This window comes from Hetaerina americana, unplaced genomic scaffold (assembly GCF_022747635.1).
Source record: "Hetaerina americana unplaced genomic scaffold, ioHetAmer1.1.p SCAF_53, whole genome shotgun sequence".
Lineage (NCBI taxonomy): Eukaryota > Metazoa > Arthropoda > Insecta > Odonata > Calopterygidae > Hetaerina > Hetaerina americana.
Window position 1 is genome coordinate 341,498 of NW_027287128.1, and position 27,567 is coordinate 369,064.

At 36.1% G+C, this 27,567-nt stretch overlaps 1 protein-coding gene across 1 annotated transcript; it reads right to left on the reverse strand.

Moving 5' to 3' along the window:
* Positions 1-4,652: 4,652 nt before the first annotated feature.
* On the reverse strand, positions 4,653-27,567 carry Naa35 (N-alpha-acetyltransferase 35). The gene is made up of 14 exons (XM_071593222.1): positions 27,515-27,567; positions 27,370-27,423; positions 27,124-27,221; positions 26,876-27,024; positions 26,571-26,794; positions 24,800-24,980; positions 23,080-23,287; positions 21,720-21,901; positions 21,438-21,629; positions 17,846-17,986; positions 7,676-7,854; positions 7,373-7,577; positions 5,157-5,417; positions 4,653-5,073 (listed from the first exon to the last, which is right to left on the reverse strand). Exons 2-14 carry the CDS (start codon positions 27,411-27,413, stop codon positions 4,933-4,935), a joined length of 2,205 nt encoding a protein of 734 aa, XP_071449323.1. The 5' UTR covers positions 27,414-27,423; positions 27,515-27,567; the 3' UTR covers positions 4,653-4,932.

Here is a 27,567-nt window from a genome sequence, read left to right on the forward strand (position 1 = left end):
ATATGGTTATTTTTATCAATTACTCATAAAACTATATTGTTATTTCGGATATTCCTTATCATTTGTAAGTACTTAGAGCCAATTAAGCTGAAATGAAAGCATATTTAAACCAGTCGACTCTTTCTTTCGGGGGATTGTGTGACGCTAACCACATTAGACTGACTATAACTTATTTTTTGGACAGCAGCTGCTAGGGTATCCCCTCAAACTAAAGAAAAACTTTTCCCTCTTAATGAATGCATTTAAATACTCAGCTAAAATTTACTCCGGAGTAGGCCTGAGCAAATAGAATGCTCAAGGATGAATATAAACTCTATCCAAGTGGAAGTCAGTAAGGCAATTAAATCACCTATCCTAGTCACTAGAAAGGACTATATAGCAAGAGAGAACAAACAACATTTCACTTACTTGGAATACATGTAGGCCGCCTTACTAATTTTCTTCGTTCTTCACCTCTCTGCAAGGCACCTGAAAAACTACCCGCACAAAATACGACTAAATTAATACGTGTGCTACCGATCACGAGCATCGATCATCCATGCATTCCAGTGTCAGACTAAGAGGATTCATGTCTGAACAGCTGAGAAGGGAGAACGGAGGGGAATACGAAAGGAGAGGATTGGGTCTGATGAGGGCAAGGGAGTAGTTTTTAAATGCACCGAAGGAGAATAGGCAAAAGAGTGGGGCTCGAGCCGAAAGTTGACGAGATTACCTTGGCAAGTTATGAGCTGACTACGTCTAGATATAAAATAGGGCAACCGTTCATTACTAAATTCCAGTAAGTTCTCGCGGTCTTCAATGGATCTGATTGCCTCGAGAGCTATTTAACTCTCCCTTACTAGAGAAATGGCCAGCGTTAGCTTATCGGAATCAAGGCAAACGCTCCGAAGTATTTCCTTAAACCTTGAGTACGGCGCGGACATCCCGCAACCATGCCTCATATACTCCCCTATCCATTACGCCAAAGGTGAGGGGCGTGGGATACGTCGTCTTTATTAAATATTTTTATGAATGATGACCAACAAATATAATAATGGACGGAGGATTCTATGTTTAAAACTGGGTCACTATCCAACCCTCTTTTACTTTTATCTGCTCTTTTACGGATACCAATTCTATCTCGTATCACCGAGGAAGGAGCTGGTCCTATTCGCCACACGTTAGAATATGCAGCCTTGCAATCAAATAGAGAAGAATGTAGTAGCTGCAGTAAACCAATCCTAGGATTGAAACACTGATGATTAGTGCTTCTGCAAAACAAAAACTATCTCACCAGGTGTAGAATCGGAGAGACCTTCGGTTCGATGGAGATCGGAGTAGGTATTGGCCGGTACCGTAGACAACGCTAAAATGTGGAATAAAGCAAAACCGCAGTCAATGACATTTAAAAAATCCATGGGCAATATAAAAAAACTATCCACGCGTAAAATAATAATGCTGGTGCCTTGAATTAGCATCCTAAAGTAAATTTGTCAGTATTTTATGAACAGAACAACTGATCTTTGATGGCAGAAATACGTGTCAATACTTCAGTAAACGCAGTTAATGAAGTCGCATCAATTCCTGATAATTGAACACGCCTTCGCCAAAAAATCATGTTTTGTTAGAAATGGCTCGCTCCTAACTAGCACATAAAAAATATGAACACAAGGAAAGCTGGAATCCGAACGAAAAAATATAATATCCCAGGTTACGAGACGATGTAAGCATTACTCTGAAGAGCGAAGTCAACGCACGGATGTTCACCTTTCTCAAACCAAATTCACAAAATTCAGCGGTTCTTTCCGCTAAGATGGTGGTGCCGTAATCTCAACACCTTCAAAGTTTGTGGCAGTAATACCTTCGAAGCCAGCCATTAATTACTACCTATTCCAGAGTTACTTTATGCGAATTCGTTCATTTAGAAATAATTCATTTGCCGTTCCCCTTCCGGGGAAGCCTCAATATTTGTGCAACGGGGGAATTCACCCTGGCTGTGACCCATCTCTTCTCCTTGCAACCTCCCCACCCTCATACTTCTCCCGGGCCTTCTCCTCAACTTGACCGATTTTGGTACAACAATATCCGATCGGTCATATTCTGAGCTGTGGAATGTAATTTATCTTCCACCTAGGATACTTTTGATACCCTCAGACCTCATACGTACTGATCGACTGTCCAAGTATTGAGCCACTAGCATTTGAATTAGTTTTTGCCCCATCATATGCAAAACTATTTGAGGTGACATCCATATCGTCATCTTATTCTTAAAGTGACTCAAAGGTTAAAATTAATTTCATTTGGTTGGCCTGCAATCTTAGTGAATAGAGTGCCACACTAATGACCATAAGGTGCCAGAATGCACTAATGGCTCTAAGTCGATTCAAGTTCGCTATGCTTGAATCACTACGAAGTCCAGTAAGAAAAATATCCCCAGGACTGTAATCTTGGAAAGAAGGATGGAAGCTTGGCACCCTTAGATGACAGGAGGATTTCAGCCAGCAGGTCCTATCCCTTTGATGGAGTCCCACCCCGAGGATTAGGAATAAGGCAGCATGTGAAGCTCAGACCCTTGGAGCAGAGTAAGTAGATCAGCATACATAGAAGATCGTTTCACTTTGTCCAATGGTCTCTAATTGCAGGAATGAATAGGGATTAGAAGACTTCTGAGACCTTACTAGGATTATTGTGGGGTACTTGGGGGTTCAGGAGACAGACAATCCCTTTCTGGGGTGACAGTAGCTATGGGACATAGGCCAGCCAAGAGATTGGAAGAAAATCTTAAATGCTGACACCAATATGACTGAAACTCAACTTTCATTGTACAGATTTGGTGCAGAGGCATGGATGAAGATGGTATGAGGTCCCAAGGTGCAGAGTATTGGAAAAACATTGAATCCCTTCTGTGGTCTCTAGTGGCTCACAAGAATTGACTAAAATCTTATCTCATTTGACAAATTCATACACGGTGTTTTCAGGGACCCTTCAATTTCAAATATTTTTTCACACCAGAATGTGATTAAAATTGGGGAAATAAACATTTAATGAAAAATATAAATTTTGAATTGCAGCAGTTAATATCCTCGACCCAATTTCAATACTTGTAGGGAAAGACCCTGGATGAGAAACATGAAATGATAAATAACCAAAGCCAAGACATATGAAGATGTAACAAAGTTAGGAAATTGGAGAATTGAGTGGAGGGCTGTGATAACTTGACCTATGCATCCGATGGTCAATCAATTTGATTATCATTCTTATTTTCATATCTTGACAGCTACAGCAATAGACTTAGTTACGAGGGTAGGCTGAAAAGTAATGCACACATACTTGTAGACCACAAACAAAATGACCTTCAGAAGCACTCCTGGCGGCATGTGGAAGCAACATTCCCCCTCAATTTGCATGCACAGGTATAAGGTTGTTTCATTTATCCAGTGTATTTCGAGGATGTGTTCTAGTGCTATGTCAATGCGAGCTAAACAGTGTGCTGTTATTGAATTTTCAACTGCCGAAAAAGGGACTCCTAAGATTCATCGTCGTTCAAAGGCTGTTTATGGTGACAATTCCGTAGATAGGTATACTGTAAATCGATGGGTAGTAAAATTTCGTGGTTGCCAACCTGGAAAAGCCATAATTGTTGATGAAACAAGCATCAGACATCTGATGACTGCCACAGACGATAAACAATGCAAACTTGTCGAAGATTTGATTTTTTTCCTCAACTCAAAGCATAATCATTACACCTCGGATGATGAGGTGAAGACAGTTGTCAGGCTCTGGATTCAAGGAAAGTCAACAGTTTTTCGGTGATGGAATGAAAGAACTTGTTTTAGACATTGGGAGAAATGTGTTAGCCTGAACGGTGACAATGTTGAAAAATAAATATATAATTTTGAAACTTCAGAATTGTACTTTAATGTACTTTTTGTCCAATCTAGCTGTTTTTATTTACGCTCCACAAACATGTGAGCATTAATTTTCAGCCTACCCTCGTACTTACGTGTCTATTATGCACTCAGTGAGACTGGCACTTTTTATACTTAACAAAACATTTCAAGATAGAACCTACAAAATTTATTTGATTACACTCATTGCCTTATTAAGGTTATAAAAGGAACCACATGGTGAAATCATAAACATATTCTACAGGCATGTATATCTGCATTCTCATGAAGGGAGATCAGAAAATCTAGCTACTCAGATGAATGAAAATTAAGTAGTCTTTCTTCTATAACATAAGGCCTTTCTCATAAGAGCTTGATAAAATGTTGAACAGTATACAGCGTAAATGTTTCATTTAAGTTTCCTATGAAACGCTTATAAATGTTTGCAAACTGTTGAAAGGGGTGTTTTATAGAGATAGGCAACCAGATATTCTTTGGACTAGGCCCTGATTCCCTGGGGATTCAAGCATGGGTGTGAGAGTTTTAAGTCTGAGAGTTAGGAAATAGACTGGCCCAGTTATGCTACTCATGACACGACTTGAGATTTTACAAAAACTTGCATTTTCTAATCAATCCTGGTTCTTCCTACAAGCTATACATTTTTTCATTAAAACCAATAGGGAGGAGCTTAACCTAGGGTCATTGCAGGACAGAAAGTACAATGCTTAGTCCACATCACATTCCAAGGATTAAACAAAATAATTAGTGACACAATAACAATTTCCAATTCTCTTATGTTCAGTATATTTACATAAAATGCATACATGTAAAGTGAAAACAAGAATTTTTACATCTAGTTCCTGATTTGAGTAATAATCATCAATTGATTTTCATGGAATATCACAAGTCCATTTTATAAATGTAAGAATTGTTTCCATGTTGATAATTAAATAAAACCATGAAACGACAGCACACACAATATATTTTTAACAAATCTTTCCTTTGACTCAAAAAGAGCATTATTTTGAAGTCTAAATTATCGCACACATTGTTTTCACAGATTCTATTACACAAGTTTAATAATTGGAAAATGGTAATGAACAGAGAAATCAAAATCAGGGGGGACAGTAGAATCCTTTTTGTGACCTCCAGCCAGTAATTTCAAAACTACAAAATTGGTTTTTGCTATTTTGAGCAGACTGTTAACCTGAAAAATAAAAAACATATTTAATAAGTTTGTGATATTATATTTTCATAAATATTTTACACCAAATGATAGTTTACACCTACTTCTTGATCTGGATTACTGATCATTTCCAGCAAAGATCTAGCCTGGTGAAACTGCTCACAGCCAGTGAGATACAAACTAGCACTTGATGTTTGCTTACAGGGTGTGAGGCATGTCATTTCCTTGAACTCAGAATACTGCACAGGTGGAGGCGTCAGCAAGCTCCCAAATGGTCCAAATCGATGCTCGTACCTCACCTTTTCACTATCAAATTCTGGATGTGGCATGCTTATTTTGCCATCCAGCTGAAATCCTGCCATTGCCTGTCATTTAAAGATTAATTCTCATTTTTTATAACTAGTAAAGATAGATATCAATTACAAAACATTGCGGGCGATGCCGTGACAGTAACTTTCGAAAGAGTCATCCTCAATATGCACATTACAATGCAACAATTTCAGAGTGTAAAAACCATTTGCCTGGTCAAGGTAAATGATTTGTACTCTGAAATTGTTGCATTGTAAGACATTACTTAGTTTAAGGTGCCCTCACTTAAGCAATGCCTCAATCAAGCAGGAAGCATATGTAAAATCAAAAGGGAAAATTTAAAGTTTTATTACTATGTTTATTTATTATTAGTAATATTAGTTTTATTAATGATGAGAAAGTAAAAAATTAATTCATACAAAACATGTAAACAAAACGATTCTTATATAAAACATAAATTTTATTCCCTTTTTATAATAAAAAATGTAAATACTCTATTTTGACATTCCTTGTAATGCCAATCTCAAAGAACATACAAATAAAATAACTTTTGAACCACCGCAGAGATCCATTAAATTCCCTATAAAATATTTTGAGTTGAATATCTTTCTGAGTCATTTGAATGTTTTTCTTTGTGAGTTAATACTATATAATTTAAGTTATAATTAATAATGACAGGTGCACAACTTTAAATCACCCTAAATAAAGCATTACCAAGTCTCTCGTGCACTTGCGGTAAGGGAATAACTCTTCTGATATGATTATTTCAAGCTTACTATGAATGAAATATTTTATATTTATCTTTTGTCTGATTCAGTCGTTTTCATTTATTTTTACTCACTATACATGTTCATGGACAGTGCTCCCTTAATTAATAACTGACACCAGAACATATCTCTTAACTACCGTGAATATTTTGTAATAGTTAAATACACTCATTTAATATAATTTATGAAACCATGAACAAATGGAACCCATCATAATCACTTGCACTTGGTTAATAAATAATACATCATTTGACTTGTTAATATTATCATAAATACAGCTTCCTGGAAAATAATACATATACTTATAGGATGCCCTGGCCAATGTCCTCCTCTTAGTAAATGCTTAAATGCTTCTTTTGCTAATTAAGCTCTTCTCCTTATGTCATCACTACTGCCAACATATTTATTCAAAATATCACCCAATTTGTGGATTTTTTAACTTTCTCTAATTCATACCCTCTCACTATGATGTGCAAATTAATGTTACAGGAAAAATTATATAATGGGATAAGTTAATTACTGGATTTAGCATTTAACATATTTCTTGAAGGACAAGAATGAAATTTAAAATATTTTGGTTAGCATAAATTCTACTACACCTTACGGTAAGAGACTACCCGTATATAAATGTGCACTGCTAGTAAATTACATTCAATAAGATGCCATTTTTTCCAATTCATAATCATATTTTTGTTAGCATTTTATGTGACTTTTACATAATTCTAATAAAATTCATTAATACTTTCAATTATGCAGTTTTATAATTACATCACCACCCCATGTTATATCAGTTCATGCAAAAATCATACAAGTGAAATATTAATTTATTGCAGCAATCCACTCAATCATATTTCATAAATTCTTCATTGACTGCCATAGACACTGATTTTTTTAGGCCAATTTAGCATTTTTAATAAGAAATCAAGGGCTATAGAAAAGATTTGTATCATTTGTAATGCTTAGTCAAGGGAAAAATTTCAAGTCAGCAAGCTTGACTTTTTTTAAAGTGAGAACCTGTTAACACTGATTTAAAATAGACTGTTGACAATTTATAGTTTGATAGGATAATGATTTTAGGGAGTCAAACTTATTGAAAAGAAATAATGAACAATAAAATTAATATTAATATGCCCAAAAAGTCTGTAAGTCAAAATTGAATGGAGTATCAACAAAAATATTCAAAGATGGGTAAAGTGACTTGGAATGTCACCAAAACATTATATAACACACACAAAGCTACTCACTCTATAATAACCACCACACATATTCTGAATAGCCTGGTTTAATGTAATCTCTCTTCCATAAGGTCTATTCTTCTTTTTCTTGATTTTATTTTTCTTTGAACCTCTACTCTTTTGACTTTCAACCATTACCTCCTGCTCAAGCAGGAAAGCATCAGCTCTGGTTAAGGCTGAAATCAACCATCCATAGAGGAACTCAGACAAGTACCTAGGGAAGATATTTCAAATTATCAATTGAAAAACTTTGCTGGAGAAAGAAAAAACTGATGATTAAAATTTAAATAGGATAAAATTAAAATATCATACCAAAAAATGTAATGATACTCATGGACACTGTAAAGCTCTAGCTCAAATCCTGATAAAAGATACATTATCATGATCCTCAGGGTATGATATAGAATCCAAGTTCCAAAACATGCCAAATGAGGTCGAGGAGTGTCCGAATTCAATGACAAGGAATGAAGATATGCATCCATTCGTTCAGCCTGAAATTATCAATTTAAGAAAAAAGCCATATTGGTAACACTCATTGAATCAAGGTAAATGAAATACTCGTACATACCATACTGCTTTTGAAATAACATTGGAACTTGGAGACAGAGGGCAAAGTAGAGATCTTTCTCCCCTGTGATTCATTGAGAACCAATAGTTTTGGACTTATCCTTGGTGACCTCACTCTTTTTAGACCTCTACCAAGCATTGTGTTGGCAAGCATTTCATTTTTTTGTAGGAGAAATATAAAATGAGGTAATGCAAACCGTACTGTAAGTATGCATGGCACCTCAACTTAAATTCTCCGGGGTAAAAACCTTTCTCAACATTCTCAAAGCATACATTCACGACTAGTTGACTGGGAACTAATGAATAACCATGTCATTTAGAAAGCAGCACTAGCATATATGAGACTATAAATAACATTAATAGAGTATTAAATTGATAAAAGTAAAATATATACTTGTAACTGGTAAAAAAAAGCAATTTCTTCCACTATGGTAAAAGTTTTAGAATATGCATTTTGTATTCTGGGGACTAATACCAAAACATGCCCTTAATAACAAACCAGCTTATCCTCTATTAAATGGATATATTAAAAATTAACCAGTTCTTAAACATGGCAGTCAAAAGTATAAAATTACATGTTTGCAGGTTTCCAAAATGAATGGCTTCCTTTAAAATGGTTGAAGCAAAATTTATTTAGTTCTTAAGAATATCCTATTGATTCCCCGAAAATGATATCTGTCACTCAAGACTCAATATCAGACATAATTAACTATATTGTATTATATCAGGGTTCAGTCTTCTCTTCGAGGTCCTGAAATTGTGACGAGGTTAAAATGGATCACAATCACTATTTATGTTCTATTTCCACCTTCTGGTGACCTAGTGACCATAAAATTTCCAAGTTGAATATTTTTGACTAAAAGGGTAAAATGATAGGTGACAAAAAATGAGATTATAGCCCATCTCCTACCATGAGGCTTGTGTTTTTCCAAAAAAATTGAATGGGTGGATACATAATCTCATCATGAGGTTTAGAATACCTTTTAGTATCAACAGTGGAACCTTGCAAATTGAGCATAATTCATCCTGGAAACTTTCTTGTCATGCAAAACACACCCATTAAGCAAAACAATGTTTCTTATTTGAATTAATGTAAAATACAATAATGCATTCTATACCACAAACATTAAATAATATTCAATGTTTATTCCAAGTAAATAATATACACATGATTTAGGTTCATAAATCATACTCGTCTTTTCTGCCATCACTGAATGATTCAATCTGGAATGTGCATTTGATGCGATTCGACTTGAAAAACATATTTTCATAATTATTTTATAATTTAGGACAAATTCCTCATTCATTTTTACTAGAAAACTGTCTGGAGGCATTTGTTTTTGCTGGTTTTGAAAATGTGATGCAGCATTGTCTTTAAATAAATTTGCAGTGAGCATAGACACTACATTGTTAAGATGATGCTTCTCAATGTACGATGCAACAGTTTCCCATTCGGGAACCGGTTCAGTGAGCGTAATTATATTTAAGAGTTAGAATGGTGTTTTAAAAGTTAACCTGTGTTGTGAATTTGGTGGAAATCAGACGACCTCTAAGGTGAACCGGAACACGTAGTCACAGACCGGAAGTGACCATAACTCCCGAACGGCTGACTATATCAAAGCCAAACTCAGCGTACTAATTGTAAGTATTAGCGTTAACTACTGTAGTGAATTAAGTGAAGATTGGACGACTTTAAGAGCGGAAATAGCCGATTCCTCAGTAACGGCGGACGATATACTTCTACATGACGTATTTGGTAGACACTAACCAGATATCTTTGCGTGTTTTAATCAGTGAAGTGAGCATTTAATTGTGACCTGCTAACCTGAGTGTGACCTCAGTATGTGTGTTTAATATGAGCCCAGGCCAAAACAGCACATGAAAATAGAGTGAGCATGCAATTATTGAATATGGCTTCGGAAAACGGCCCGGGTGAGGACCTTTCCTCTATCAAACTTCAATTCGAAACTAAGGTAAACGAGCTCAATCAAATGATAGCAAATGAAAGAATCGCCAAGGATAAAAAAGGGGACTTTATGTGCTGTGTTGGTGCTCTCTCCGGCTGTTTTGACAATGTGGCCACATTAGTGAATAACATTCTGATAGCTAAAGCGACAACTGACGAAATCCTTGGGAAAAACACAGATATCATCAGAAGCGTAATACGGGAAGAAATCCCAAAAATGCCGACACAAGCTAGGAAAGAAGCATCATTCTCCGAAATAGTATCAGCTCAAAGGCTGGATTCGAAGGGCACAAAGGTAGAACTTCCCAGCGGAAAGCGAATAATTACGAAAAAATCAAAGAGCGTTCTAATATTCCCACCCGACGATTGTAAAGAGATCGAGACCAGGGAAGACACAAAAAAGGCACTTATAAACCTAGTAGATCCCAAAGAAAAGGGAATAAAAATTCTAAGAAGAGCAAGAATAAGGAATAGAGGTATTAAGGTAGAATCAAACGACTCTGATTTGGAGGAAAAACTAAAAAGCTACGACTGTTTCCAAAAGAGAGAACTGATAATGAAAAAAGAGGAAAAGAATAAGCCGCGTCTCCTTATAACGGGAGTCAAAGAGACACTTAAGGAAGAAGAAGTACTTAAGTGTATCAAACTGCAGAATGACCTACCTGAAGAAAGCAAGGTAGCTCTAAGGTATAAATTTGGTAAAAGAGAAGCCAAAAGAGTAAACTGGGTGTTAGAAGTTGACGCCACGACGAGGAAAAGACTACTGACAAATAAAAGAGTGTATATAGGCTATGAATCACACCAAGTCCGCGACCACCTTACGATTCTACAATGCTATAATTGCCAGAAATTTGGACACTTAGCAAAAGAATGTAAGAGCGATAAGAGTACCTGCAGTCATTGCTCTGGGGAACATGACTCGAGGCAATGCAACGAAAAAGGAAGCAGTCCAAAATGTATAAATTGTGCGGAAGCTGGAAACAGGAAATTTGACCACAATTCCCATGACAGCAAATGCCCTATAATTCAGAGTAAGTTGGAGTGGCTAGCCAGTACGATAGACTATGGAGAATAATCAACATATTCTCAAAATAGGGCAAATAAACACCCAAGGAGCCAAAACGCCCACATTAGAACTGAGGGAAGTCAGCGAAAAACTCGGAATAGATATTTTATTTGTCCAAGAGCCCTACGTCATCAGACCGGGAGAGCAAAAGACCTGGAAAATACCAGGGATGGGGATGCGGGCAAGAACCATCCCAAGTAATCCAGCAAATAAGGTTTTCGCCAGCATTATCTTATTTAACAACAGCCTGGACGTCCTGGAGTTAACACCTTACTGCGACGACTACCATGCTGTCGCTGAGATAACGTCAGGGAAAAGCTCAATAATAATAATAAGTGCATATTTTCCTCCGAGCAGGTGTATCAAACCGTTCATAGAACACATAAGAAAAATCGTTAAGGAAAATCGAAGTCATAAAATCTTACTATGTACAGATAGTAATGCCAAAAGTGAAACCTGGTTTCATAGGTTTACGGACTCTAGAGGAAAGTTAATTGAAGAACTAGTCCTAGCTGAAGACCTCTACATTGCTAACTGTATCGGAGAACCGTTTACCTTCTCCAGTCCGAATGGCAAATCCAACATAGACCTGACTATCGGTAATGCCAAAATCATCCGAAATATCACCAACTGGAAAGTCCGGCCAGGGAAGATTACCAGTGACCACCAATTGATCACCTTCGACATTAAGGAAGCTAGTTACAGGGAAACACCCAAAATGAGATATATACTGAAAAACGCTGATTGGGAAAAATGCGAGGAAACCTTCCTGAACGAACTAGTAGCCTCGGAACGGAATACTCCATGGACACCAACAACGGAGCAAATAGATCTTAATATAGCAAGACTAACCAAAGCTATTAAAAGCTCCATGAAAACAAGTATTCCAGTAAGATATTACAGAGGAAAAACTCATCCTTGGTGGAATGACGACCTAAACAACCTCAAAAAGCAAGTCCACAAACTGAGAACCGTCTTCCAAAAGAGTCGAAACGAGGACAGAGGAATCCATCGTCTGAGATACCTAGCAAAGCTAAGGATATATAAGGAACGTATTAAAAAATCCAAAGAAAATGCTTGGAGAAAGTTTGCTAGACAAAACTTTGGAGACAACTCCTGGGGCTTTATCTACAAGCTGTTCTCAGATAAACTGAAACTCCCAACAATACCAGGGACTAGACGAAATGACAAGGGTGAGGTAATGCTGATAGAAGAATGGATGGACGAAATGTTGGACACCCTTCTACCTGACGAAGATCAATCAGATAATTGTTACCACGAGTCTACCAGGAGAATGCACAATGAACCGCTTGAGAAAAGCGCCGCAAGGCTCTTCTCAGACGAGGAAGTCAGTGAAGCCATCTACCTGATAAGAGATGGCAAAGCCCCCGGCCACGACCAGATTCCGGGTACTGTAATAAGAAAACTGTGTCAGCCTATCTCAGGAGAGCTAACCAATATCATTAATGATTGTATAGTCCTCTCATACTTTCCGAACACCTGGAAACTTGGGAAGCTACACGCTGTTCTAAAGGATAAGCGTAAAGGCCCAGCAAACGCTGAAGCATTCCGACCAATCACTCTCCTCCCAGAGCTGGGAAAGGTAATGGAGAGACTTATTAAAAAGAGAATTATAGAAGAGGCTGGGGAATGCCAGATCTACCACCCCAAGCAATACGGGTTTACTCCAGGGAGAAGCACGATTGATGCCATAACTAAACTGCTGAGACTAACTAACAACGATTGCAAATACACCATGGTGGTTTTTATAGACATAAAAGGCGCTTTTGATTCCGTCTGGTGGCCATCCGTAATTAAAGAACTAAAATATTTAAGGGTCTCCAACAACCTAATAAAATTAGTCAAAAACTATTTTACCAACCGCGTGATAGAATACTCCAGCAAACACCTCAAGTTCTCTAAAGTAGCCACGAAGGGGTGCCCACAGGGTTCGGTTCTTGGCCCAACCTTGTGGAACCTCTTAACCAATTCGCTTTTAAGAGAAGAACTCCCGGATAGGTGCGATATTATCGCATACGAGGATGACATCGCAGTAACTATCCCTGGAAACAGCAGAAAAGAGCTGGAAATGTTGGCGGAGAAAACTCTACTTATCCTAGAAACCTGGGCAAAAAGTAACAAACTGAAGTTATCCATAGAAAAAAGCCAATACATGACCCTAGGAGCAAAAATATTAAGAAACCCGGCATGTAAAATCAATGGGAAACAGCTAAAGAGAACGAAGACCTTTAAATACCTCGGCATACACATAGACGATAAACTTACCTTCCAACCTCACGTGAACTACACTTGCTCGAAGGTTAAGACTATCTTTGGTGCCATAAGAAGGCTTTGCCGTTGTACATATGGCCTCAAACCGATGGAAAACATTTATGAGGGAGTAGTAATACCCATTGTCACTTATGGGTGCGAAATTTGGTCCCATAGAGTCAATCTCGCAAGATTCGAGAGAAAGCTAAAGGAGACACAGCGTGCCTGCTTGATAGCGATGTGCAACAGCTATTCCACCGTGAGCTGCGACGCACTCTGTATAGTGGCTGCAACTCCACCTCTAAAATACCAAATTTGGGAAAGAATTGCTATAAACAAATCGAGGAAAAAATTAAATATAGAGTATTTCAACCTCTCGTTAGATGCAGAAAATGCAGTACAAATATCAAAATTAAAAAGACTACTGAGACAGGAAACACATAGAGAATGGAACGACGAATGGAACAGAACAGAAAAGGGAAGGAAAACACACCGTATATTTCCGAACATAGATGACCGGATTAAATTAAATATTAAACACACATCAGCAAGCACACAAGTGTTAACCGGACATGGAAACTTTAACTCCTACTTAAACTTCATAGGGAAATGTTTTACCCCTCTGTGTAACTGTGGAAAAGAAGACACAGCAGAACACAGAGTGGAGGATTGTGTTTACTATGAGACAGAGCGGCAACTCTTATGGAACAATATGGAAGAGAAGCTAACGAGCTTTAGGGAAATGATCACATTCTGCCTACAGAACAACAATAACCTGCTCGGAAAATTTGCAATAAGAAAACCAGCAAATAGTGAACCACAACAAGCGAACTAACTGGGAAATATTTTGTGTAAAATTTTATGTAAAATGTAGCAATGTATTCTATATGTCTATTGAGTGATTTTTTTTTCTTGAATTGTTTATCATTAGTTTGACTCCCAACATATATAAGCACCTGTAGATGTTAAAATTTTAGAAAAACTTTCCTTATGTCTGATTATTTTTGTCTTTTTGTCTGTTTTGTTATGTATGTTGTTTCCTTATGTCTCATTATTGTTTGTAAAAAGGGGAACTAAGATTCAAAGGAATCCCCAACTAACTGTGAAGTAAAATAAAAATGGACCCAGGAAACCATTGGTCAAATGGGTCCAAAAATTAAAAAATTAAAAATTAAATTAAATTAGCCTTCATATCACATTTAGCTGGCTCTTCTGAACTTAATACTAAACAATGAAGAAAGAATGAAAGACTTTGCGTTTCCGCAGGAAGGAATGTACAAGAACTTTACACATCTTTAAAGCTCCTGGGTTTCTGAACAGTATAGAAGCAGGGGTTTAATTTTCAAATCTCTTGTTTGCATTGGCACACAATAGCAGTTTCAGATGGTTGTTCACCGGCTTTTGGCAGGGCAATTCATTCTACTCTACTGTTACATACAAGGTGGACCCAAAAAGAAACGAAATAGTGTTGCATTTGGCAGAGCTTACGTAGTACACATTTCTTCCTCTAAGTGAACTTAGAGCAACTCATTCCATGTTCAGTGTCAACTTTGCCATTGGGGTAGGTTTTAATAACAGTTTCGCTTACTCCTTGTTTTTCACCATGGCAGATTTAAGCAAACAGCATGCCGCCTTGAAATTTTGCTTTCTGCTTGGGAAAAACACTTCAGAAAGTGTTGTGATATTAAAGACAGCTCACAAGGATTGTGCTGTGGGAAAAACCAAAGTGCACCAATGGTTTTCTCCGCCTTGACTGGGACTTGCGCACGACTACGAATGCATGTGACATTGTATGTACGGTATTTCGTCATAACATCTAGTTCCTTTAAAAGCCCCAAAATTTCAGAGTTTAAGAGGACGCCTCGGTAGCTTAAGTGGCTAAAGCACTCGACCGGATATTTAGGGATCTGGGTTCGAGTCCCAGTCAAGGCGAATGATTTTTACGCTCTGAAATTGTTGCATTGAAATGCACATTAGCGGATGACTCCGTTAAAAGTTACTGTTGCGGCATCTCCCGCAGTTTCTTTGGAATTTGTCAAAGGGAAAACACCATAAGTGTTTAAAGTTGGCTTTAACCTCATGGACAGTGGCGCCTCGCGCACGACTACGAATGTATGTGACATTGTATGTACGGTATTTCGTCATAACATCTAGTTCCTTTAAAAGCCCCAAAATTTCAGAGTTTAAATGGTTTTCTCATTTCAAAGAAGGTGAAAAGTCACTTGATGACAAACCTTGTTCAGGACGTCGGTCAACTTCTAGAATTGACGAAAATGTTGAAAAAGTTCGTGCAATCGTGCTTGAAGACCAACGATGGACATTGAAGAATATAGTAAATTATCTGGATTTACATGGAGCTAGCTTCAGTGAATTTGGTCATAAGATTTGAAGATGAGATGGGTCACTGCAAAATAGTGCATCGAGTGCTGACTGAACAGCAAAAAGAGAATCGAATTGAAACTCGAAGTGCATTGAAAGATCATCTCAGAACTGACTCAAGATTTTTTTTTTGATCATTAATGGTGACCAATCATGCCAAAACCAAACAACAGTCAAGCCAGAGAAAAATTTTATCATTGCCTTGCCAAAAAAAATCACTTCAAGACAAATCAAACATTAAGACTATGATCATTTGTTTTTTCAATGTGAGAGGGATGGTGCATTCTGAATTTGTCCCACCAGGTCAGACCGTTTATCAGACTTATTATTTGGAGGTTTTGCCAAATTGCATACCAGGGTGCAAAAAAAAAGGCCCAATTTGTGGGACACGAAGGACTGGCTTTTCCACCATGATAATGCATCTGCTCATGCTGCCATTTCAGAGCACCAGTTTTTAGCCAAAAAAAACGACTCTGCAACCTTGCTCACCTGACCTTGCTGTGTGATTTCCTCTAAGTTCTGTGAATGAAGAAGGACATGAAAGGACAATTTTTCGATCATGTGGCAGCAGTAAAGAAAAAACAAGGCCGGAGTTGTCGGGCATCAAAACAGACGAGCTGGGAAAATTGATGGTTTTAGGCGTAACTTTATGGAATTGCTTCATATTGGAAATAAAAAAATATTAACTTTGCGATTCCATAGAAAATTAATTTCAATATGACCTGGATTCAGATATTTGATGTCATCTACAGGTAGATGATGTTGAACATTGAAACCCAAGTCATATCAAAATAAATTTTTTATGGAATCACAATGTTACTATTTTTTCATTTCTGAACTTGAAAAATGTTTTCAAGAATGGAATCGCAGATTGGACAAATGCATTAAATGCAGCATACTTTGAAAATGAAAACGTTATTTTGAAAAAAATTAAATACATAGCTTTAAAAATAATAATTCCGGGTATTTTTGGGTACAATATGGTATGCAACATGGTCACAAAATATGGTACATCTAATAAATTTATTTTTAATTCAATTTAAAGCATGAAATATACAACTTAAAAACTCTTTGGAACAAAACAAGAGTTATAATCTTCTCAGGTGTGATACTTAGTAATTGCAATGAATGGTTATAAGACATGATGGGCTTAAAGCCACATGACTCAGGTCTATATCTTGTGACCTGGTTAGTTTCCAGTCCAATGATTAGAGTCTTGTTGCATTAGAGTAGCAATAGCCTAGAATTAGTAAGGCGCTGCTGAAGGCAACATTTCTTTAAAAGGTTTCCAGCAGCAAGCATGCATGATGGTTGACACATTAACCATGTGATGCAAGTGACTCAAGAGCAAGCACATTGGTCTTGCAGCACACATTAAACCTTAAATATGCCAACACATCACTTAGAATAACTCTAAAATTATATATCTTTCCAGCAATACAAAAAAGTGGACATAAATAAAAGGAAAAGATAAACCTAATCTCTAGTAATAGAAAAATAAAATGGGAGAACATAAGGGTAAAAGCTGCTCAGAGAAACAAAACGAAGCCTGATCAATTCTAACATGCACAGAAAACCAACCATCCACGCAATCATCACCACTTTCACTAATTAAATCATGAAAATAATTCCCATTTACTTGAAACCGCAAAGAAATAAAAAATACGAACTAAAAAATCCTAGTTTAACTTTAATTACCTCATTAAACAAAGTAATACTTGTATATCATTTGTCCTAAGCTAAAATTCTATCCCATATTTAACTAGTTTGGATAGCATACTCTACTTGTGCTTTGCTCTGATCAATGAATTTTATTTTTGAGTATTAGGGATAATGATACTGACAAGTAATTAAAGGAAATCCAAAGTTGTGTCACATGGAATACAAATTATGGCTTTCCTATAACTTTAATTAAAGCTATGCCATAAAATGCTGTGTGCCAACATGCATTTCAGGGAAAATGGAACAATAAAATAGAATATCTGAGAACCCAAACTAGACTACTGCAATTTTAAACTTAACTTGATCAGTTTACATAGCAACATTTAAATTGACACGAAATAAATCTGAGATGAAATTATGCTCTTAAATTCATCCCATTTGATGTAATCTAGAAAGTCTTACCAAATGCTATACATATATATTAATAGTTTTGCCTTACTATGTACAAGGAATTTTGATTAAATAACAGGAAATGTATTACTGGCAAAAGAAAAAAAACAGTTCCACTCACCTCATCTTGCAAATTCCCAAACTCTTCTAAAAGATGAGCCAATTTATCCCTCTGCCTGGCCCTGTTATGCCCACATATTTGAATTAAACTCCCAAATGGCCGAACACAGTGATTGAGAAATGTATCCACATACTCCTTCGCCTATGGAAAATATAGTTTTTAGAGTTAAACATTTAATGGACAAAGAAGGCAACTTTAGAAGGCTACTTTAATGCCACAATACATGTATTTTTGTGGCAGGATTGGCTTATAATATTTAAATATTTGGGGGTGAACATTAATGCTAATATCAATTTTTATATTTACGAGGGTCATCCGGAAAGTAGTACCCGTTCGTGAAATAAAGACACAAAAGTAAATATTAACAAACATAAAAAATTTTATTTGAAAGAGGATACTTTAAACTACTTCTCAACATAATCTCCAAGCAAATTAAGGCATTTGTCACAACGTGTGACAAGCTTCTGTATTCCTGCTGCATAGTCCTTCGCCGCCAGCTCATTGAGATACGCGAGGGACCCATCTTGCACAAATTTTTGCATAATGCAGATGGTGTTTAACAATTTCATGAACAATTGTTCGAGAAACATTGGGAAAATGCTCACAGATGTCATCAATTGTGACGCGCCGATCGTTCCTCACGAATTCGTCAACTGAGCTCACCAGTTGGTCTGTAATGACAGGCGGTCTCCCCGAACGCTCATCGTCGTGTGTGTTCCCCCTCCCCATGTTGAAGTTGCGACACCACCGCCGAACAGACGACTCGTCCATTACATTGTCTCCATACACCTCCTTTAATTGGCGATGAATATCACATGGGCGAACGTTTCTTGCATTGAGGAATTTAATCACTGCCCTCACTTCACAACTGGCGGCGTTCTCAATTTTTTTAAACATTGTAAACAATCACAGAAACAACACAGGCAATGCTAGCGTCACGCAACTTGGCTCAGAGAAGGCAGACAAGCCACTGAAGCTATCTGACCTCGTCCAGCGGCTACTCGCGTCGTCAGCACTTCATGCGGCACGAACGGGTACTACTTTCCGGATGACCCTCGTACTATAGTTTATGCATACAACCGATGTAAATTAAGTCAACAGGTTTTTTTTATCAGAAGATATGGTTTAACTTAGTATCAAAGGAAATTTAACATGGAACAATTACTAACTCTGCACAGTATTTATTAACAGATTGCATACGGATGACGAAAATTCTCTTCATTTAGAAGCATAATTTTAAACTTTTACTCAACATTATTTAGATGTTGGGTGGTAATTTTTCATTGGCCTTTCATTATCTAATAAGAACAGTCATATTTTAATTTTTGATTTCGTTAAGTAATTTCGATAGTGAAAGTTTAACTGCATTCAAATCCCAGACCATTTTTCTATAATGGCGCATAACTTTAATTTCAACAGCTTGAAACATATTTCTCTTCAATCTTCATTTCAGACGTAATATTTATTTCATCTCTTCCTCGGATGCCTTTCCTCATTTTTTCCTGAGTGTATATCTACGTGGCTCTACCTGAGCCTGCTAGAAAAGCCTAGCATGACTCTCATCTAATGGAATGCACTCTCAGCTCTGCTCTATCAATGTAAATATTTTTTATGACAAGAATGAGGAAGCCAATAATGAATAGTACTTAGTTATTTTATGGCTCTGGTCAGTTCCTTCTCTCGATGTGTCTTGAGCAGTCCTTTTCCTTGAGTCCAGGTGAATTGAAATTTTGAAGTTATGTTTATCTTGTGAGAGGTTTTTCTCAATCCATAGTTTTTGAAATATTTAAAGGAATATTCCATATGATGGCATTACATAGGCAAAAGAGTGCTTTGCGCAAGGAAGAAATTTTATTAGATCTGTGCACCCATGACTAGTCAAATGTGACATTAGAGTATGATGAATGGATTGACTAGAGCAGAAGTGATTCTGAAATTGTAGGAAAGTTCAGAAATATCCACTCCTCTCTTGATAAGTGAAAGTGACAGCGATAAGAGTGCCAATGAAGACAATACTTCACCAGGAATCTCTACAACCATCAGGTCAAATAGAGAGCGCCCTGCCACATTGAAGAGCAAGGCAAAAACAGTGAAAAATGCACAGGGCACATTTCCTAGTAAAGGTGAAGTACTTCTGGTGATTTGGAAAGACAAAAGGGAGGTGAGGATGTTTTGTACTATTCACAGCACTAGGATGGGTAATACACAGCTGAAAGATAGGATAACAGGACTGCCAATCAAAAAACCTATCTCTACTTCGAAATACAATAAGTTTATGAAAGGCATAGGTAGGGTGGATATGTATTTATCATTTTATACAATCATAAGAAAAACAATGAAATGGCCAAAGAAATAAGTACTGTGGCTTATTAATTATGCTCTTTTAAGTGCTTTTAGAGTTTATAAAAACATTAAATGAATCAAATAGCATTTGATTCAAAGGCTTTCTGCACCATACCACCAAAGAGTGGGCAATGAGTAAAGGGGAGCCAGATGAGTCATCTTTGGTGGACAACTGCGAAGATAAGCTAACACAGCGTGTTCCTTCAAGGGATCACCCACACTGTCTCTTGAGAGACCTTAGTAAACATCATCTGGTCCCTATCATGGTAAAAGGAAGAAAATATACCACAAAAGAAGATGCTAAGGTGTGTTCTTCAAGAAAAATTAAGGAGGAGGTATGTGTGCTCTTTTGGCAATGCTCCACCACACAAAGGAAAAAGCTTCATGGAGTATCACCCAAAGAAGAAATACTAAAATTATTCGGGAGCATTACATTTAAAGTGCCATTAAAAATATTCAATTTTTAAGAGAGTGATGGTAATTTTAGTGATGCAATGCATGCTCAAAAACTACACCTTAAATTTCCACCGGAATGGGGGGTTAAGCCCCATTTAAATACCCTACTGTGATGATTCTCAAAAATGAAACTCTATTCACAACTGAAGAACAATACCCACCCATGTAATGCATACATATACCAATTTCTCTTGATTAAACCTATAATTTGTGAATGACTCTCTCATAACAGTAAATTCTCCTATGTTATTGACTTAATACACCAAACATAAGAAGGATAACCTTATCACTAGCACTCATGAGAGGTAGAAATTGGAATAAACACCGGTATGGAAACCTATATTTTATAAAGCAAAAATATTAATAATAGCTAAATGAGCCTAATTAATGAACAAATTTTCAGAATAGATGGTTTGAAAATACCAAAGTGAAAAACTCTGATTGTTTTTTGCTACTTTCCCAGAAAATTTGTATAAATCTAAACAAAAATTCTTTTCACTTTCTTAAGAATTTGTCACACAGACACCCTTCTAATTAATAGAAAATCAGTTTCATTTGCACTAGAATGAAATTTTATGATGATTTGGCAATTGCCATGAACCAAATTTCATTAAAACCATCAAGAACATGTTGATGTTATTCCGAAGTATTATATATTGGGGTAAATATCAACCAAGAGTTGAAATTACACTAATGTACTAATTATGTTAGATAGGACAAAAATATTGTAGCTACAGTTATGCAGGATCAATTTACATTAAACATTATACATGTACTCTGGTTCAAAACTCACTTGAGGAATGTTGAGCAATGTTGATTTTGGCATTAGGGCAGGAGGTGAAATGAAATTTTTAGCTGCATCTCGTAGTACATCTACAAAATTATGAGTCCCAAGGACTTTGCTACAAGTTGGCAGGTACAATAACTGAAGTATTGACCTGGAGAGAATGCAAGGACTTTGCCGACTAAACTCGATGAAAAAATCCTGGAAAGAAGTCATTTATTAATACATCAAAACAAGCAGGAGACTAAAAAAAGAAATTTTTTCAACAGCATGTTAAGGTCTATAACATACCAAAGCACTATGAAATGAATTATAGCTTGTAATTTTACAAACTGTCTTCAGCCTGTTTAGGAGTTCTTCAAAATATTCCAGTGCTTCATCTCTTGATTTAATTTTTGTATAGCGAGGAAAAGTGGGTGGAAGTAAACGCTGATTCACTAGAGGGTCAAAGCCCATGATTGTAGGATGATCATCTGAATCAAGAAAAATTTTAATTATCACAAAGTTTATTTCTTGTAGTCATGAATACATATTAACGAAGCAATAAACTTAGGAACTAAAGAGTTTACTAAGCTTTGTAACCTAAAATTAACATCCCTCATAAGGTTTTCATGCATAATAAAAATATACAAGATCTAGGGGATGGATCACATACAGTTTACCAATAAAAAAGGGGATTTGGTGATGTGTTAAGGAGCCTTTTGATATAAATAACCCATGGTCAATGAGTCCCAGGTTAGAGACTACATTTACATTAAAATCTGATATTGTGTCTGGGATACTTAAATTATTTATAAAAAATTACAAGTCACATGCTTCTTCCACCTCTTCCACACCTTGAAACTTCTAAAATTACTGGTCCTCAAATGAGGTGAGTACATGCCAAATGAGCGAGAGAATATGACAATATAACAATCAATAGCAAGGCTAATGTGAGGTCCAAAGAATTCACAGCCAAGCTTCTAAGATAAGAATTCCCATCAACATCTCACCGAGGTAATTATACTGAGAAGGGTAGTAACAAGCAGACCTGGTGATAGACATTTTAGGGCAACTTAAACATCAGGATAACACAGCAGAGCTGCATTGAATGAATTTCATTTCACCGAACAGTCTCTACAAAGGCTACCTCTAACTGGTAGCCAAAGTGACTACAATATAATTTAAGATGTAAAATTTATAATACTAATACAACAATCACTTCAGAACCGACACCTGGCATTCACACATTAAATCAGGATACATCATCAACATATTTTAAACAAGAGTATCATAATTGTGCAAGCATATAAAACTAATCTCATACACAAACACATTAACATGTAATGACCCATAAAACTGATGAATTTGAAACGTTAAGTGCTACATTACAATAAGCCTTTCAAAATTTGAATGCAGCTTCAGAAAAACATAACAATTAGGGCATTTTTAAAGTCATTTGGTGAACAAAAAAGATAAACAAACACAATGAAGCACTGGTTTATTTGTGTTTTATTATTGCATTGCTGGGTCATATTTAAATTTCCAGGAAACTGTTCTTAACTGCCTGTATTGCCATAACTTTAAGAGTTCTGAAAACATTCCCAAAACAGGTGACCTTGAATATTAAAAGAAATATGATTTATGAGTAAAATATTAAACAAGTACTTACTTTTACCTCCTCCACCAGGAGGAAGTTCTGGTTTGATTCCTCTATATGTCGTCTTTTGGAGAATTAAAAGAACTTCAGTACAACCAGCAAGAAACCTTTGACAGTCACTCAAAGAAGATTGCTCTCGTTTTTGACCAAGGGCCAAGAGGGCCTGATAGAGCATCCTTGTAAATTTTATCCGAGAGTAGAGGGCAAGGAGATCTTCATGCTGGAGAAGACAAACGAACAAAATTGAACAATGAACTGTCAAAATATTTGTACAAACACCAAATAACTCCAGGGGTATATTCCAATTTTGAAAATATACTTCTATAAATGGCCGCATATTCTTTTTGCATCACTCACATTCCCAATGAAAATTTATCAGAGTCTTGGAAATCAATTCCTCATTGTTGGTACACACCACCTTTCAAATCAGATTTAATTTCCCAGAGTGTAATTAGCAATTAACTGCCACATATGAAGCAAATTCATCAATGGATATAAAACACAATTTAACAAAATCCTTTTAGTTCTGCTAGTGTAGTAAATTCTTTCATTCTCTACCAGTTGTTTGATGTAGTAGCCATTTACTTGAACATAATATTTTTTCCTTAATTATAGAATCAGATTTTTCAAAAAGTATTCATCTGGTCGAAGGTAGACATAAGGTCAGAAGTAGAGCAGTTTTTCCAGCAAAAACATTTTAAATGTATCAATTTTTATTATGTCTTGTTTAGTTTTTATTGTAAACACAAATTCAGTACATCTTATGGAATTCTGTAGCATTTTCCTCTTTTATTACTGTCTAACATATACAGTACATTATTATTCTAGGAGAAATGAATGAGTCCCAATACAGAGCTAATTTCACCTCTCTGTTTCGTAATATTGAAATTTTTAGGCAAAAATACAAAATCTAACTATGAACGTGAAACATAACTATTTATCTGGTGGTTTCACCACCAGGGGGGATACTAGTGTGACCCACTGGTTGGTCATGCCAGTGTGAACCAGTTAAGAAGTTTGGCTGTAGGAGGTTGAGGATTGAATTTTTAACAGAAGTTAGTACATGTTCATGGAAATTGAAGAAAATGCCTTTTCTCTTTAACTGGTGTAAAGGCTATTGCACTTGCACCTTTTGCTCGTGAGCAATTATTTATGATTTTTCCCTGAGTTATGTTAAATATACATCAGTAAGATATCTTCCTTAAAGAGAAAAATTAGAAAAATGTTTCAAGTCTGTAAAAACTATTTTGTCCCACATAATTATCCAAACCGCTACAAAAACCCACGTCATAGTTAATATTTTTTCATGTACTTCTGTTTCAAATGTAACTATGTACATTCTACTCTAGAAATAGCAAAGATGCAATTATTTCACTATCTATTATTTTATTAAGTTCAAGAAGCTTGGTGCCACATAAAATACGCATCAGTAATGTACATTTACACTAAATTTGGAACTTTAAGAAGGATTAGATAAACACCAAATTTGATTTTTTAATTTACTATTAATTTTTGTAATGTAATCTCCAATTGTTTCCAACGTGTGTTTGCACATTGTTTAAAGATGCACCAATGCTCTGTCATTAGCAAAGAGGAGAATCATTGCAAGAGGCCTCAAATTTAAATGTCAATGGTGGTGACACTTTTCCTGGAAGCATAACTCAGGATCCCTTAAAGAAGGGCACTTGTATTTTGTTCACTAAATGGAATTTTTTCACCAATAAATTATCACCTCTCTTTGAGTAAGGGCATCCCTTGATTCAGCCATGCGTGCCCTAGTACCCTTAAGTCGTCGATGCAGGTCTTCCTCCACTTCCCGCAGCATTCCCAATGCTCGGGCTTCTGAGATGTCTGGTACTAAGCGATATCCATAAGCCATAGGTTGAAAGTCTTCCTCTTCAAAAACCATAGCACTATGGACCAGAAAATGAGAGAAGTAATTAGGGCACGGTTGTATGAAAAACACATGCATTAGGTATGGAAGAATTTGGGGGAATCACGCAGATGACAGATGCCAGGGTGTCTTCATTAACTCACATTCATACATCACCAAAATTGGCTCTGTACATATATATCCCAACATGAAATGTATATAAAAACAAAACTCAGATTTTACTTTAGCAGATAATGGGGAACACATCCACTGTTACTCCAATTAGAAGTAAGTTTAGTCGGCCTAAATCCCATATTTTCAAATCCTTTGCAAGGTTACCATAAATTTAGATGAATACATTTATGCATTTTAAGATATTCTTGTGCATATCAAGATTAATGCATGAATATTTAACAAAGACAGCAAGTAGAAGGCATATTAGCTGTGATGAATACAACTTATGCTACATATATATGCACCAAATATGTTCTAAATAATTGTGATCAACATCTAGATGAAGAATCTAAATCTTAACTATTTTATATTCTGCACCAATTTTGAGTTTCGAAAGTTCTCTTATTCTCATAACAAATGTATAAGGATTAGATGGGACATTTTCTTTCTTCTAACTCATGCTACTATTTGTTATCACTATGAAATATATTTTAACTATCCATATTAAAATGAGAATATTTTGATTATCAAAACATTTTTTAATATATATAACTACAAGTACATATTAATATTTCCATTGAAAATTCTATCCCTGACAAAAAACTTTAATTGTGGCATCAATATTTCAACTTGAGATAACCTCAATAAGATTTAATTTTCATTCCTTGAAATTGATTCAAAAGGAATTTTATGTTTTTGAAAGGCGACTTAACTAAAGTAAATGAATTAACTCTTCAATTTAGTATTGCTTAGAAAGAAGCAAATGATTGCTCAAGAGTGAAATACATAATATTTCTGGACACTACCATTTTTGTGTCAAGAAAATGCTTGTTCACTAGGTTTCCCTTGTAAGTACAAATAACTAAATTATATCATCCTCTAAATTCATATTTAATTCTTATACTTGCATTTATATGGTTTGCCAATCTATAGAGCCTTTTAAGCTGTAGAACCCTAAATGATCATCAGAAATTATAAGCGAATCAAAATGAAAACTTTACTCATCATGCACATCATGACTAAAAGACCACATTAGCCCTTAATATAGAAACTAGTCAAAAAAATAACATACTCTATTTTCAATGGAGTACACATTGGGTTTAGTAACATGCCAAAAATTAGGGAGATAAACAGATTTCCTTTATAACGCCCAACAGGGAATGGAGTTGAAAGAAGTAAAATGAAACCTCTAACATAATAACCAGGTTATCCTGGGAAACCATAACCGGCACAGGGAAAAGAACTGGCCCCCCTACCCTGATGTGTGAATTTCACACGCCGTCGGGCTTAGTGCTGGGTGCACTCTACCATCACCTACCAAACCCACCTTCGGGTTGATTACTGTGTTTATGGTTTATCTGTATTATCACTTGCAGCAATGAGGTGTGGACACATGGTGTTTGTGCCTAAATACAAGTCACTATTGAACCTGTTGAAATGAATAACTATTACTTACCGGTTAACAAAGTCCTTGAAGATTTCAACTATCTTTAGTATGCATATGCTAAAGGCTTTGATGGGTTTGTCTTCTATCTGATATGGCTTGTGAAGATAAAGATTAGTAAAAACTGTTTGTGCAAGTGAATGCCCTTCTAGCCAGGATACGACACAGGCCAACGTTGAGTCAATTATACCAATTTGTTCAGGTGCAGTAAGATCATCGAGCTTTAATGTTCCAGCCTGAAATATTAATTCAAAATAATTAGACTTTCAACGTCTTGAGTATCAGGCAAGTGATCATTATTTAATCAGTAAGCATACCTGTACTGCTTGATCAAAACTCAGTGCCTTTTTGTTTCCCCTATTGCACAACATCCCTGCATCCATTTTTGGGTCCATCATCTCAATAGCAGACATTGCCTCAAAGAGACCGAACATTTCATCGTGGAGCAACTCTCCAAGTTCAAGATCTTGTCATTGCAGAGGAGAAAAACATAATTAATTACTTGAAGTAGCCGTCATACGAAAAGAAATCATTGCACCAACAAGAAAATAAATTGTTTAAATACCTTTGATACACTCAAAAAAATCATTAGTCACCTCCACCCAATTATAATCAACATCAGGCATCCAATGATTAGACACATCATCACAACCCATATTATACCTAGAATAAACACATACAACAAAAATAAATTATTTAACAAATCTTTCAAGGATGATGTAAAACAACCGTGATTGATGAGGTATGTTTTTAAAACATTGGAAGGAAGGCACCACGATTAGTACTACATTGAAATCTTGTCGGTACATACGACTCCTTCTGCTCGTCGTCTGTGTCTCCTGCGTTGTCGGCCATATTTACAATGCTTGGAAGGGCAAGAAATGGGATTTAAATTATTTTGATTTCAAATTTCAAAACATCGGGTAACACTTCTTACAATTACATTACAAAGTTACATTTTGCAGCGTTAATTGCCGATGGCGCTACTGTTCCCGGCATATTTTGGTAC